The sequence below is a fragment of the Vanrija pseudolonga genome, chromosome 6 (assembly GCF_020906515.1).
Source record: "Vanrija pseudolonga chromosome 6, complete sequence".
NCBI classification, from domain to species: Eukaryota; Fungi; Basidiomycota; class Tremellomycetes; order Trichosporonales; family Trichosporonaceae; genus Vanrija; species Vanrija pseudolonga.
In genome coordinates, this window is record NC_085854.1 from 1636261 (window position 1) to 1651010 (window position 14750).

Below are 14750 nucleotides of genomic sequence, written 5' to 3' on the forward strand. Positions count from 1 at the left end.
AGCGCTGCCGCCGGTTGAGTGCAATCTCCGGTTCTGCAAAACATGATTGCCCAACTCCGTCGCACCCCCTCTGCTCCGACACCCAACTTCTTTCCGACGCCTCCTCGGTCCGGCGGGGGCAAATCCGCTCGTCACTCGCGTCAACAAACCACCGGCCCAGTGGCAAACTCGCCTTGCTTACCCGCCAAGGCGGCCTCCACCCAGCCGCCGCCTGCACGTCCTGTACCCACTGACCACTCACAACACAAGGCACACTGCCATCCTATTCGGTCACTCGTCACCCGACCCCCCCAACAAAGATAATCAACTCCGGGGCACCCGATTGCGCGCGACCGCCTCCGGACCGTTCACCCGGAGCTGAATCGTTCCGAAAGGACCTCGACCTCTCTATCAAACAAATTCTGCATGCAGGTGTTCCAGAAGCAATGCTACCAGAAGCCAGAAGCATGCTACCAGAAGCCTCCTCACCCCCCTCTACACTGCATGCTACCAAAAGCCCGTCCCCCCACTACACCGCAGTAACACACACACCGCGCTCGGCCGCAGTCGCCGCTTGCACGTCAGCCACCAAATCCGCGCTGAACAAAACCTCCGATCGGTCGTTGTTCAGATACACGGGCAGGTTGACCGTTGCGCCGCTGCCACTGCCCTCGTCGTCGCGCTTGCTCCACACCAGCTGCGATGGTCCAAGCGCAGCAGTCTGGCCCTCATTGACTTTGACCTTATCGTCTGCCCAAGACGCGCCGTGCAGTTTCAGACCTATTTGAGCCGTTAGTCATGTGCCTTTTGAGCCCCGCGGTACCTGGTTACTCACCAGCAATTGTAAAGCCACCGGCCGCCGACTGCTTCTCGATATGCAGGCTGAGAACCAGCTGCTCGAGTGACCAGCCCTGGGCGTGTGCCGCCGCCTGGCGCGTAGCGGTAATGTACGCCTCGGGGCGGAACAGCTTGCCGAGCCAAATGTCGTCGTTGACGCCCTTGGTGGCAATGGTCTCGAGTTGAGCCAACCTCGACGCGAGGTCCGAGATGTACTGGCCGACAGACGACCCACGAGGCATCTTGAACTTGGCCCAGTGCGCAGGAACAGTCCCACGGTTGAGGTCGGTGAGGAGTGCGCGCAGCTCGTTGGTCTGCTTGGTGGTGCCATCGCACACGAGCACCAGGTCGGAGAGGTCCTTGCGAACACGCTGCAGCAGACGGCGACCAGTCCACACCTCGCGGCCAAAGAATCGCGACAGGGGGTCGGTAACGTCGGTAATGGTTGAGAGGGACTGGCGTCAGTTTGCTGCTCCCACCGCTTTACTCACCTGGGGCAGAGCAGACAGCCACTCTTCAGCATTCGTCTTGACCGTCGACATCCAGGCCGGCCTGCCATCATTGGCAGCCGCCGCAGGACTCGCCTCATCCTCGTCATCTTCCGTCGTACGCATCTTGCGAAGCTTGACCATTGCTGTGCCACCCTGGGCAGCGGCAATGACCCGTTCAGCAGTGTCGGGCAAGCTGAGCCACGACGGCGGCTCATGCTCTGGCAGTGCCTGTGCCCAGGCGATGAACTGCTGCATCTGCGTGCCCTCGGGAACAAGCAACGGGCGCTTGTCGAGGTGCACGAGCGCAAAGTCGGGGTCGTACGCGCGGACCGTAAAGACCGAGTCGACAAACGCGTCCAGCACACGCTGGTCATAGTCCGAGTCGATGCGGCCTCCGTAGATCGCCTCCTTGAGCAGTGTACGCAGCGCGACCCATGGAATCTTGGCCGGGTCAACGTTGGCCTTGCCCTTGGCCAGGTCATTAATCCACGCGTCGATAGTCTTGAACGCGGCGTCAAAGTCCGAGTCGTTAAACTCGTAGCTCTTGGACCAGCCGAGGGGCAGGTAGCGGAGACGCTCCTGGACGACCGCGTGGAGCCACGCGAGGAGGAAGAGCAGACGGGGCTTCTCGGCCGGGCCCGTGTTGACGCGGGCAGAAGGAAGACTGCGCAGCGTGTCGAGAAGGTTGGCACGGACACCGGGAGGTGGCTCGTTCATGATGACTCGCGACTGGCGCAAGATGTTGACCGGGATGACAGGGTTGGTCTCCATGGTCAAGAACAGACGGAAACCGCGGTTGGGCGACAAACTGTGCAGCCTCTTGCCCAGCTGGGCGAGCCAGCCAGGCGCGAGATGCACATTCTTCAACAACACCCATGTTCCAGTGCGCGCCGCGTTGGCGATCGCCTGGTCGGCGAGGCTGAAGCCTTCCACCGAGCCCATTGCAACCGACGTGCAGGTCGCGCCGACCGACCTGCAGAGGTTCTCGACGCGGTAGCTGGCGTCGTGGCCGGGGACCGAGGCCAGCGCCACGGGGTTGGTCGCCTTGACCTGGTCCTGGACAATCGTAGCCAAGTCGTGCTCGGTCTGCGAAGCCAGGTCGGTGCCAAAGGCAATGTCGGCAAAGTCGCCGAGAGCCTGGAGGATGCGGTCGGGGCGGAAGATCTTGACCAGGAGAAGGCGTCGTGCGGCGGTAATAATGTCTGGGGTCAGCACAGTCAAACATCTCCACTCACTGTCCGCTGGAGCCCATGGCCATGGCACAGACTTTTCAGGGCTCTGCACCACCAAGAAGTTGTTCCACTCGGACGAGTTGTTGGCCAGGTTGTCTTCAAGCTCCTGCGTAACGTCGCGGCCGAGGTGGCTCTCGAGCGCGCGGCGCTGGTCGGACGCCAGGTGCGCCTCGGTAATATCTTGGCCAGCCGACGGCACGTCGAGAACAGCATCGAGCTCGTCGTGAACCGCGGCACCCAGCTCGGCGCGCTGGAGACGCAGCTTGGCAAGGGTCGTAGCAAGCACCATGTAGTCGGCGTGCAGCAGCGACGACGAGGTCCGCTTGTACGTGACCAGGAACAGATCGTTGAGTAAAGTCGCCTTGCGCGCATCCACGTCCGTGACGCCCTTGAGGTTGGGGTCGTGGAGCAAGACATAGTCGAAAATGTCGAGGAAGTATTCAAGCGAGAACTGGTAAAAGTGGCTGATCGAAGCCAGCTGCTCCAGGGCAAAGTAGATGGTGCTGCACGCCGAAGCCAGCGGCATGTACTCTGTCGTGACCGCCTCGACCTCCTTCATGATCACGTCGGTATCCTCGACCTTGCGGGTGACCTCGGCGGCCTCCTTCTTGAGCACCTCGAGAGTCTCGATAACCTTGTCGTCGTCGAGGATGCTGCCAGTCGACTCGTTGAGTGCCTGCAACAGCGAGCGCTCGAGGTGGCGTAAGCGAAGACGGAACTCGCCCTGGAGCTTCATGAGATCCGTCCTCTTCTGGTCAATCTCGGGACGCTCAACCTTGAGGACCTTGTCCAGTGCCTGGGTCTGCAGACTACCACGAGTCATGGTAAAGTTGACAAACGTGACGCGACTGCAAATGTCGGGCGAGAACTCGACCGACGGGTCGCGGGTCGACAGGAACATGGTGAACGACGGCGAAAAGTCAATGTCCTGGTTTCCGATACGAATGAGTACACGGCCACCGGTACGACGAAGCTCGCGGTTGAGCACCGAGTTGAGAATGGGGTCGAGGTTTTCGACGTCTTGGATGAGCAGCGCATTGCCGAAACGCAAGGCACTTTCCAGGTTCTTGAGGAACGCCTCGTCGAGGAAACTGGTAACAGTAATCTTGCGGTCCTTGTACTCGTTGCGCAGGAAGGTGGTTGCCTGTCCCGTCGGGTCGATGATGAGTGGGTAGCGGTTGTAGCGCTTGAGCATGACGGCGTTCTCCACGCAGAGGCTGTCCGCAGGGAGAGCATTCGACTGCCACGCCAGGCGCTCGTCGGCCGTGGACAAGAACTCGGCGAGGGCAAGCTCTCCCTTGTACCGAATCTCGGCCTCGGACAAGTGCTCCATCCACGTCCGGCGCATCATGTCGCGGTAGTGCTGGTCAAAGAAGCCAGAGTAGGCCAGGAAGGCCGCCGAGATGAGAACGTCGCCGACGATCGTACCCATTTCCGTCTCAAAGGTCTTGCTGCCAGCGTCCCAACGAGACTGCTCCGACGACAGGCTCTGAAGCAGCGTCATGCTCCTGTCAACCTTGCTTTGGACGCGGTCCATTTCGCTCTTGATGGCTTGCGTCTCGCTGATGAGCAGAGCGTACTCTTCCTTGTAGCGAGCAATACTCTCCTCGAGTCCAGCAACCGTCTCCTCGACCATCTCGGCCTGAGCCTTGGTCTCCTCGGCCTGGCGCTCGAGCGAGGCAACCTCTTCACGAAGTGGCGCGACCTTGTCGAGGATCTCCGAGTAGCGCACCTGGGCAATGACCCACTGCACAAGAGGACCACATGCGCGCGAGGCGCGGTTGACCGTCTCAAAGTTGAAGGCCGGCTTGTTGATGTAGTCGCGCATCATGCGGTCGCGGAGACCCTTGGTCATCTTCTCAGTGCTAAAGTGCTGAATGCTGGAAATGAAGTCGTCGCGGCGGATAATCGTCTGGACATTCTTCCAGCTGTCAACCTGGTGTCCAAGCACCGAGCAGGCGGATTCCATGGCAAGCTTGACCGCCTCGGGAGGGTTGGCCATGGAGCGAACCTCGGACAGGTGCTGCTTCTTAATGTTGCCGACTGCAACCTGGGCTTCGAGAACGGCAGGCTCAGCCTGGGCCAGATCCTCCTTGACAATCTGAGATCGCTGCTGAATGTACGCGTCTTGCTCCTCGAGCGCCGCCTGAATCTCCACCGACGCAGCCTTCTTGGCCTCGGCCTCCTGCTGATCAGCAACCATCTGCTTGAGCTTGAGGTTGGCTTCGGCATTCTTGGCCTCGAGTTGACCGCGCTTGGCCGCGAGGCTCTTGCGCAGCTCCTCGACCTGGTGAACAGTGGTGCGGAGCTTGTCGAGACCAACGTTGAGGTGGCGCTGCTGCTCCTCGAGGTCCTCCTTCTTCTCCGTAAACAGGCGGACATAGTGGTTGATACTGAGGTGTTAGCACGGCCATGAGCACCAACTCACAAGTCGAGGAAGTGGCGAGGCGTAATGTGGTTGTACTTGCCCTGGCGCTTGGCGAGCTTGGCAGTGAGAGTCTGCATCGACTGGTGCACGCTGACCATTGCGTTGATGACAGCCTGGCGATGCGAAGGGGGCAGCGGCAGGTCGCGGTAGGCGATGGGGAAGCCACCTGGAGGCTGGTACGACGCCGCGTCGAGATCCAGTGTCTGCGTAAACTCGAGGCCAACTTGGTAGAGAGCCTGGTCCGACCAGTCGCCAAACCAGTCGAGCACACAACGGTTGAACAAAGCCGGCGACGTCGCGGCGCGCGAGGCGAGACCGTTGGCCGGCGGGTTCATGGTGAACACGACGTGCAAGTTGCGGGCGACCTGGTTGGTGAACCAGCGGTACAGCTCCTCGTGCGAGTCGAGCATGAGGCCATCGCGCTGCGAGCCCTCCTTGCATGCCGTCATGAGGGCGGCGTGCTCGTCGCCCTCGAACAGACCGGGGACCTCGGCGTTGGCAAGAAGCGTGTTCATGCGCTCGAGGAAACCGGCGTCGAGAACGTTCGACTCGTCCATGATGAAGCAAATCTTCTCGCCCTTGCAGCCTGCACGACGCAGCACCGTACGCAGGTCGTCGTCAAAGTCGGCACCGCTGTACTTGTTGGACACCTTGATCTGGAAGATGCTGAGGCCGTTCATCCAAGCGACAAAGCGAGACAGCGTCGTCTTGCCACTGCCACTGACACCAATGAGGAGCAAGTGGCCCTGGATCTGGCGGAAGACACGATCGATACGCAGGACGTGGTCGAGCACGTCGTTGAACAGAACCAGCGGCACGTCGAGCTCCTCCTCGTGGAAGACCTTGAGACGCGCCTTGGTGTACTCGCGGAGCTGCTCGCGGTCCACGGGGATGTAGTTCTTTGACGTCCAGTTGGAGAACAGGATGGGTCTGACGAGGGCCTCGGAGATGTTGGCGTTGGGGAAGTGGGTGGTGGCAGTCTCGTCGAGCGTGTCGTCGGTCCACTTCTTCTCCGATTCGTTGACGAGACGGTCCTGGAAGAGGCGCAGACCTTCGTGGGCCCACACGCGCACCAGGCCTTCGAGCGAAAGCGTCTCCAGAGGCTTGATGGCCTCGTAGATACCACGTGCCCAGCGGGTGAGCTCACGGGGACTGTAAATGTAGTGAGCCTGGACATCCGCAGTGAAGCGTCGTTGCGAGGCGAGGTAGAACGCAACCATGGCGTCGGTGAGCGCCTCGGCGCTGCCACGGAGGTTGGGCGTGACCTTGAGCAAGGCGCGGTTGAAGGTACCGTAGATTTGCTTGAGCGAGATCTCGCCGGGGTAGTCGACCATGACGACCGGCGCGTGACGCATGAAACGGTGGCTGAGGGGCACACGTCCCGGGTCGGTCGGCGGGTTACACGCACCCACAAACTGGATACGCTCGAGGCTGACCCACGGGAGGTCGGACGTGCGCCAAAACCCACCGCGCTCCATGAGCTGGCGGATGAAAGAGATGACGCGCTGGGTGCCGTACTTGTCGAGCGCAGGCAGGTTGATCTCGTCGCAGAACACCACGAGCCAGCGGCCAATCTGCGTCGGCGCGAGCACCACACCATTCGGCGTCTTGCGGTACTCGCAGTACTGCTCAAACGTCTTGAGGATGAGCTCTGGCGTCGTGGCACTCGAAAAGTTGAGACCAATGACCTCGAGGTTGCTGAGCTTGCGCAGGGCACTGAACAGGGTCATGGTCTTACCCGAACCAGGAGGACCACAGAGGATGAGCGGCTTGTGCTCGGCCAGCCAGCTGTAAAGGACCTCTTCGTGCCGAATAGTGTCGATGGTTGGGATGACCACGTCGGGCGAGGTAATGGCATGCGTCTCGACCTCGATGGTAGGAACCCGCGACTGCCACGACACCCACTCGGCGTTGGCGACGTTGACATCATAGTCGATGAGCGAGCCTCCAGCAGAAGGAGTCTCGATGCCAGACGACACGCGGAGGAGCTCGCCGAGCTCGTCTCGGACCTCGAGGCGGCTGTCACCGACAAACGACCAAATGACATTGAGGAGCAGTCGGCGCTTGACATATGTCTCGACCTTGTCCGTGGCCAAGAGGAAATCGCTGTGGCGGACATTGTACTCGATGACGTGACGAATGGTGGCCTTGAGCAACGAGAAGAGCGTGTTGAGGGCACGAGTGGCGGTAAAGTCCATAATGTGCTCCGACTTCTCCGCAAAGTCGAGGGCCACACGGACAACGCCATCGGGGCCAAAGTGCGGCTCTAGGATGGACACAATGTGGCGCTGAGTCTCCATCTGCTGGGCAGCAAAGTCGGCGCCAAAGTCGAGCGCGTCGTCGTCGGCAGCACTAATGGCCACGTTGGCCAAGGTGTTGAGAAGGTGCTTGCAGAGCATGTCGACAGTGATGACTTCCTCCGAGAACCAGATCATGCCACAGCGACTGACGGTGGCGAGCGTAGCGTAGCGCAGGTGCTCAACCTCGAACATGACACGGACGTTGGGCGGCAGGTTGAGACGTTCACCATTGGGCAGCGTGAGGAGCTTGTTGTCGTCGAGCACACTGTTGAGGTTCTCAACCCACTCGGGGTCAACGTCGCCGTCAAAGATGATCCAGTGACGCTTGGACGTCTCGCCACGGACATTGTCCACAATCTTGCGGAGGATGTGGGTGAACAGACCGTCGTTCCACTCGCGGGTGGTCGAGTCGAGAGAGCCGTACAGTGCCTCCTTGTCAATAGCCTTGGGGTCAATGACATACGAGGCGCCCTCGACGCCGTCGACGCGCTCCAGGGCCGCAAGGAGCACCTGCCAAGCCTGCGACTTGCCCGAGCCCGAGGGACCGACCATCATCAGGCCGTGCGAAATGTTCTGAATTTGGTACAGCTGGATGACCTTGTCGAGCCAGGCGTCGCCAACGACCAGGCGGCGCTCGGCGCAGATCTCGGCAATCTTGGTGCGCAGGACACCGAGGTCGACGGGGCGGTACTCGACACCAGGGAAGACGTCCTCGACGAGGCTACAGCGTCAGCACAGCTCCTACCACAGCACTTACGCTCGGAGCAGCGGCACATCGTCGGCCACGAGCTTTGGCACAATCGTCTCGACGACACTCTGGATCATAATCTGCTGCTCGGCAACCTCATCCGCCGTCTTGTCCTCGGTATCCTGCAGGTGTCGGTCGCGCTTGAGAATACCGGCACTCGCCAGCACCGCCTTGAGCGCACGCAGACCAAAGTCGTAGTGGGGCTGAGCAGACAGCTGTTCAGAACAGAGGTTGAAGAAGGGTACGACCTTGGAAGCAAGGACCTCGGCCGTGCGGAAGCCCTTGGAGAAGAGTAGCACCTGGGCGATGAGCTCTTGGTCGGGGCGTGTCATGGCCATGCTTCGGAACAGCTTCTTCAAGTTGTCGGGAAGGTTGGATCGACCAGCGTAGCCAGGGTTCATCGTGATGAAGATGCCTGTACGCGGGTTGATCTTGAGCCTCTTGCCGACGAGCTCGACCTCGACGTTGGGGTCAGAGACGGCCTGAGCAAGACCCTGCTGGATGCTCTGGACCTGCTGCGACACTGCCGAAAGGATGCGCTCCTCGAGACGGTTGAACTCGTCAAAGCAGCCCCAAGCGCCGACCTGGCACAGACCGATAAAGATACGGCCCATGGCCTGGAAGTCGAATGTCTCGTCACAGCAGAAGACGAGGACGAAGCGGCCGAGCTGTACACCGAGTGACTTGACCGACTCGGTCTTGCCGGTACCGGCCGGGCCAAAGGGCGAGCCACCAAGCTGGTTGTCGAGGGCCTGAGTAAGAGTCAGGTAGCATCGGTCGGTGAGCGGCGTCTGGACCAGACGGTCGGGGATGCCAAGGTACTCGTAGCCATAGGGGAAGACGGCGTCGGCCATGCGGACCTCCAAGCGCTTGAGCGGGTCCTCGACAGACTCGTTGAGGTAGAAGCGCATATAGTAGAGCCAGTCAAAGTTGTTGGTGCTAGTGACGCCGGCGTTGGTGAGCGCGCGAATGGCGTCACGCTGGTGGACCAGCTCGGTGATGAGATGCTCGCACTTCCTGCGCTGCAGTAAAGGAATGTCCTGGAGTACAGTGTCGGCCAGGAGGTCGAGCATGCGGGAGACGAGGTCGAGGGCGCTCTTGAGCGAGTTGCCCGCAATCGACGTTTCCACCAGGTCTGTCCAGGCGATCTGAACTGCCAAGACGACAAGCTGGGCAGGGTACGAGCCCACCCAGTCCAGCAGCTCTTCGGGAGAAAGGTCACCGTCAACCCGGAACACTGAGCGCAAGTCCTTGACGGCCTGGAACAGAAGCGTAGCAAGCGAGAGGCGCATCTCTGACTCGATCTTTGCCAGCCAGTCGTTGATCTTGGGGTAGTCTTTGAGAACGATGGGCGAGCGGAATGCGACCTCCTCGCCTTCGCGCGAGGCAAAGGCTTGAATCATGGTCGCATCCTCGTCGAGGTGGAGGACGGAAATACCCGCAAACATCTTCTTCAGATGCTTCATGACGCGGTGAATGTCCTTGCTGTTGCCGATAATCTCGAGCAGGTCTTCGTCACCAACAAAGTAGAAGCGGGGGAACGACGAACGCTCCTTTTCGAGGTATTCACCGAGGGCCTTTTGAATCTTGGTGAGGAGGTCGGCCAGACGCTCGAGGTTCTTTTGGATACCGGGAATGTTGAGCACGTCGAGGACAAATGGCGACTTGTAGACCTTCTTCATAACCGACAAGAACTCCGAGTTGATGTTGGTGAAGCGCGAGCTCTCGACTGGAAGGAGGTGCTTGATGTCGACGCTGCCGGTAAAGATGCCTTCGAGGTAGACCCATTGACGCTGGACGTCGATCCAGACGTCGAACAGGACATGCACACGGTTGAGCTTCTCCTCCCAAGACGCGGCCTCCTCCTCAAAGACGCGGTAGTACGGCGACAGCTTCATGGCCTGAAGCGAGTTGAGATGCTCGCTGCACTTGCTGAACAGGTCGTCCCAGCCACGGATCAGGCGGCACTTGTTCTGATAGTTGACCAGGTCGAGCGAGTAGGACGTCCATGTCTCGCGGACCTGCTTGAGGAACTCTTCGAGGGCCATTTCGCCCTGCGCCTGGATAGCAATCTCCTTGAACAACGCATTGTTCTTTTGCAGGTCGAGGTCGTACACCTGTCCAAGAGTCATGGACAAGGCCTGGTAGCCCGACGGCAGGCGGAGCGACTGGTACAGCTTGGACCAGTGGCGCTCACGCAGTGCCTCCGACTTGAGCTCGCCAACCAAGCTGTTAACCTTGAGAAGCGAGCGGATCGTTTCCTGGACATACTCGAACGCAGCATACTGGCGCATGCGGCTGGGCATGTCGCGGGTTGAAGCGAGAATACTGTCGAGCTCCTGGCGAAGCTTGCGAGGCTGCACTGTCGACCAGAGTGTCTCACGAAGCGAGCCGAGACGACCCCAGACGCCAGTGAGGGCCGTCCAAACCGCCTTGAGATCGCGAAGCTCTTCAGTGACAGGCTTGAGTCGCTCGTCCCTGATGTGCTCGAGGTTGAGAGCCTCCTTGGCACGTGCGACAAGGTCATACTCGTCCTGTACCTGGTTGAGACGCGTCTCGTACACATTGAGCGTGTTGGTCGCCACATCAGCCTTGATATTGCCCTGGAGAGGCTTGTGGTTCTCCCAGTCCGAGATGAAGTCGCGTATGCGGCCGTCAAGAATCTTGTCCTCGGCGACAATCTTGAGTTGGAGGCCCGCCACCTGCTCCTTGATCGAGTCGTCCTTGCGCTTGAGGAGCTCGGAAAAGGCGCCCCACTCGCCCTGGATCAAGTCGACATAGAGCCAGTCGGATGGGAAGGTGTAGCGCTGACGCTCCAAAGTCTTTTGTCCAGCGGCAAACTGTTCAATCTGCGGTCCCCAAAGCTCAACCTTGCGCTTGAGGTCCTGGACAAAGGTGATGAACGAGACGACCTGGGCAGTAGAAGAGCCCTCAATCAACTGGGTCTCGAGGTCGGTACGGGCCTTGAGAATGGCAGCGTACACCTCCTTCATCGACGTGCCGAGCTTGGAGCCGTACTTGGCCAACAGCTCGCGCTGCCAAGCATCGTACTTTGCATTAACCTTGCTCTGGGCATTGGCATAGTCGATCACACAGACGTAAAAGTCCTTGCGCGTGTCTGTCGTGTCAAAGGTGGAGCGGGCCTGGCGAATGTCCGAGAGTAGCTGTCCCCAGTCTGCCAGAGAGTCGCCGAGGCGGTTGTACACAAACTCGGCTTCAAGGTCCCAGAGTGACTGGAACTGAAGCCACTTGTCGACGTACTCGCTGACAGTCTGAACCTTGCGCTCGATAATAGAGAGAGGTTTCTCGAGGGGAAGGCCAGCCGATGAGGTGAGCTGGGAAAGGTTAGCAGCGCCAGCGCGATACACTCACGAGTCCAATGTACGACGTCTCCTCGGCGGTCGCCTCGTCAACCTGAAGGCTGATCTCGTACCGGGAGCTCCTGATACGGTTGAGGTTGCACACAACGCCCAGGGCCTCCTGGAACTGCGAGAGCCACTCTTGGCGCGCAAGCTCGATGGGAGGGTCAAGGTAGATAACCTGGTTTCGAATGCGAACTTCGTGCACCAAGGGCTTGATGGCGAGGTTGGAAGTCTTGGCCGCCTCGGACGCAGCGGGCTCCGTGTCCATATCCTCCTCCTGGTCTGCCTTGGTAAACTCGCGGCACCAAGTGTCGATGGCCTCGGCAAGGCGGCGACTGAGTACGGCGTCGATCTTCTCGTTGAGGCTAGCGACCCAAGCGTCGAGGTTGCTGTAACCCTCGAGATTGAGCTGATCGATCGTCTTTTGGATCTGGTTCAGGAGGCCAGCAAACGCATCAACCGTGTAGTCACATGTGCCCAGCTCCTCAACAACACGCGAAATGTCGTTGGACGTGTCGATTAGGCTCGTCGCCTTGTCCTGGAGAACCGACACGACGCTGGCAAACTCGCGGACGTAGACAAAGTGGCGGCTCTCGCGACCATCGCCGACAGACAGGAACCGGTGGCTCTCGTAGGCGTTGACGAGATGGTCCCACTGCATGTTGATACCCCGGCTGATCATCTGCTGGGCGTGGTTGCGGTAACTGGCGAGCAGGATCGCAATGTCCTGGTTCTGATCGATGAGGTCGAGGGTCTGCGTGTACGTCCTGACCGATTCCATCAAGCTGACCGCATGGGGGTACACGCGCTTGGCGTCCTTGGCCTTGTGGGTGATGGTGAGGGGCACCGGGAAGCCCAACCACAAGAGCGCTCGAACCTCCTTGAATAGGGCTACGACCTGGGGGTCAAACTGCACCGTAAGCTGCAGCTGGCCCTGGGCGTTGGCCACGGTTGCGCGCGTCCTGCCAATGTCGAAAAGTCGACCAGAGACGGTTAGGTTGCCACGGCGCGTAATGTCCTGGATCCACGCGTCGTACAGCGGCCGTGTGTCGAGCTTGGCGCGGAACGACGTGCTCTCGACCTGCAATCGCTGGCCTTCGGCATAGCTCTCCCAGCCCTTGCCAAGGACGTCCTCGACACGCTTCATGTACGTCAGGAGCTGACGCTCAATCTGGCGGGCCCAGATGATGGCACTCGAGACCGAGGGGAAGTCGCGAAGCTGGGACATGTGGCACGCCTGCGACTGCCTGTAGTTGGCGGTAAACTTTTGGCGAAGCTCGCGAATGTCGTCCTTGACCGAGTCGATCAGGCGGGTCTGGTACTCTTGGATGGCTCCACGAATCTTGGGGCGGACAAACAGAGTGTTGAATTTGGAGAAGACGCGGAACATCTCCTGAGCCGTCTTGGTCGTGGCGAGCTTGTCACGGAGACGGGTAATGATCTGGTTCTCGATACGCGCGACGCGGTCGTTGTATGCGACCTCGGCGGCATACCAGATCTCTGATCCCTCAACGCTAACGTCGAGCACGTCGACATTCTTCACGCTCTCGTAGCTGAGACGGACCTCCTCCTCCATGTCAATGTCAAAGGGCACGTCGTTTCCGAGGCCGCTAAAACTGCGGGTAGAGCTCGTCATGACACGCAGCTGCTCGTGCGAACGGCGAAAGTTGCGGAGGTACTTGATGCGCTCCTCGAGCTTGAGGTGCGCGGGGTTGACCTTGATCGAGATGAACTTTTCGGCGCGCTTGCGGGTGACCTCCCGTGCCACGTTGGTGTAGTCCTTGGACAGCTCGTCCCAGCTGACGAACAGATCCGTCGTCACGCTCATGACTTGCTCAAACTTGCCATAGTCCATGTACATGAGGCGCTGGGCACCGAGGATGCGCATGAGCTGGTCGTTAAAGTCCTTGGAGATGGCCTCGACGAGCAAGAGACCTCGGCGGACGGGGTAGGGGGATAACTTGAGCTTCTTGTTGATGTGGTTGAAAATCTGGACCACGGCAGCCTGGACCTTTTCCAGGTCGGTCGCGGCGAGGAGCTCGTCGAGAGGAAAGTCCTTCATGAGGATGTTGTACTTGTGGACTGGGTTATTAGCGTCGCACTTCCTCCCAACTCACCTAGGTCGGCAGCCTCCTTGATACCAGTGTCGGCGATGAAACTAACAGTGGCGTGGAAACGCTTGGCGTGCTTGAGAACCTCGAGCGCCAGCGTCACTTCCTCGCCCTTGAGCTGGCCCTCGATGCCCTCAAGTGCATGCTCCATGCTGAGCCAAAAGTTGACCTCCTGCGACGCCGTTCCACTCGCAACGTCACGCGACAGCTTGGTGACCGTCTGGATCTCCTTGATCCACGAGTTGACGTCGGCCTGCAGCTTGTTGAGAAAGGCCGGGTCTGCGAGGAGCGTGGCCGGCTCCACCGCGTCCACTGACACGCGCTGGCCGGTCGAGTGGCTCAGTGCAACGGCCTTGCGCACAGCGGGGTGCACCGACAAATGCACCTCGGGAATCTCGACGTTCTGCTTCAAGTGCAGAAGCGACAGCTCGAGCTCGGCAAACTTCTTCTTGGTCACGGGGATACCCGTCTGCGCCTCGCCCGACTTCTTGGACCCCAAGTTGCTGTCTGGCACGGAGCCCTTGGACGCGACGTACGAGTCGAACCACGGAGCCACTCCCCAGTGGACGAGGGAGTGCAGTCCGTCGTACGGCGACGCCTGGGACGTCGGCGTCGCGACCATGGTCGACGCGCCAGACGGCGTGCCCAACTCTCCGAGGGCCAGCGGGGCGGCCGAGGAAGACAGCTGGACAAAGTGCAGCTGGAGGCCGATCGGCGCCAGCGAGTCGAGCGTCGGCGACGACTTGATCAGCGCCAGCGTCGAGAGCACGTTGGGCGAGTGCGGAGGAGTAGGGGGGAGGTGGAGGCGGTAGCCGATGCGCGCAATCGGGTGGTCTGCCAGTTAGCCTTGCTCCACGACACTGCGGTCCTCACCATCCTCGTCGACGTCGAGGTATCTCTCCTTTGTGATATAGACGACCTGGCACGCATGGTCCGAGGCAAAGCGGAGGACCTTTTCGTCAAAGCTCGGGTCGTCAAACAGGCCTTGGTCAAGCTCCTGCTTGGTCGCCGACATGACTATGGCACGGGGTTAGCTCTTGTACCATTTGGCCACCGCCGCCGCACTGACCTGGAGGCAGGAGCGATGCCAGGTAGGTTCGAAAGACAGAGGTGTCAAAGTTGAGACCCCCGCCTGGGGATTGGGTGAAGGCCTCGCCATCGTCATGAGGCGAAGGAGAGGCCATTGTGAGCGTTGATATGAACGCTTGTGAGGGTGTGTTGGGTATATGAGAGATGTGGGTTGAGATGAAAGTGAAGCTGGT

At 60.0% G+C, this 14750-nt stretch overlaps 1 protein-coding gene across 1 annotated transcript; it reads right to left on the reverse strand.

The window, feature by feature from the left end:
• Positions 1–469: 469 nt before the first annotated feature.
• Positions 470–14721, reverse strand: DYNC1H1 (Cytoplasmic dynein 1 heavy chain 1). Its single transcript, XM_062774950.1, has 10 exons — positions 14558–14721; positions 14362–14505; positions 13495–14322; positions 11388–13459; positions 8025–11350; positions 4968–7988; positions 2543–4932; positions 1308–2509; positions 815–1271; positions 470–759 (listed from the first exon to the last, which is right to left on the reverse strand). Exons 1-10 carry the CDS (start codon positions 14670–14672, stop codon positions 509–511), a joined length of 13806 nt encoding a protein of 4601 aa, XP_062630934.1. The 5' UTR covers positions 14673–14721; the 3' UTR covers positions 470–508.
• Positions 14722–14750: the final 29 nt, after the last annotated feature.

What these genes read in the sequence shown, in the direction of transcription:
- DYNC1H1 (XM_062774950.1), bottom strand. Translation starts at nt 14,672, where the DNA reads ATGGCCTCTCCTTCGCCTCATGACGATGGCGAGGCCTTCACCCAATCC. An exon ending in CCTCGACGTCGACGAGGATG is followed by an intron (nt 14,323 to 14,361) that starts GTGAGGACCGCA and finishes GCTAACTGGCAG; the next exon opens with ACCACCCGATTGCGCGCATC. An exon ending in GCCATGGGCTCCAGCGGACA is followed by an intron (nt 2,510 to 2,542) that starts GTGAGTGGAGAT and finishes TGCTGACCCCAG; the next exon opens with ACATTATTACCGCCGCACGA.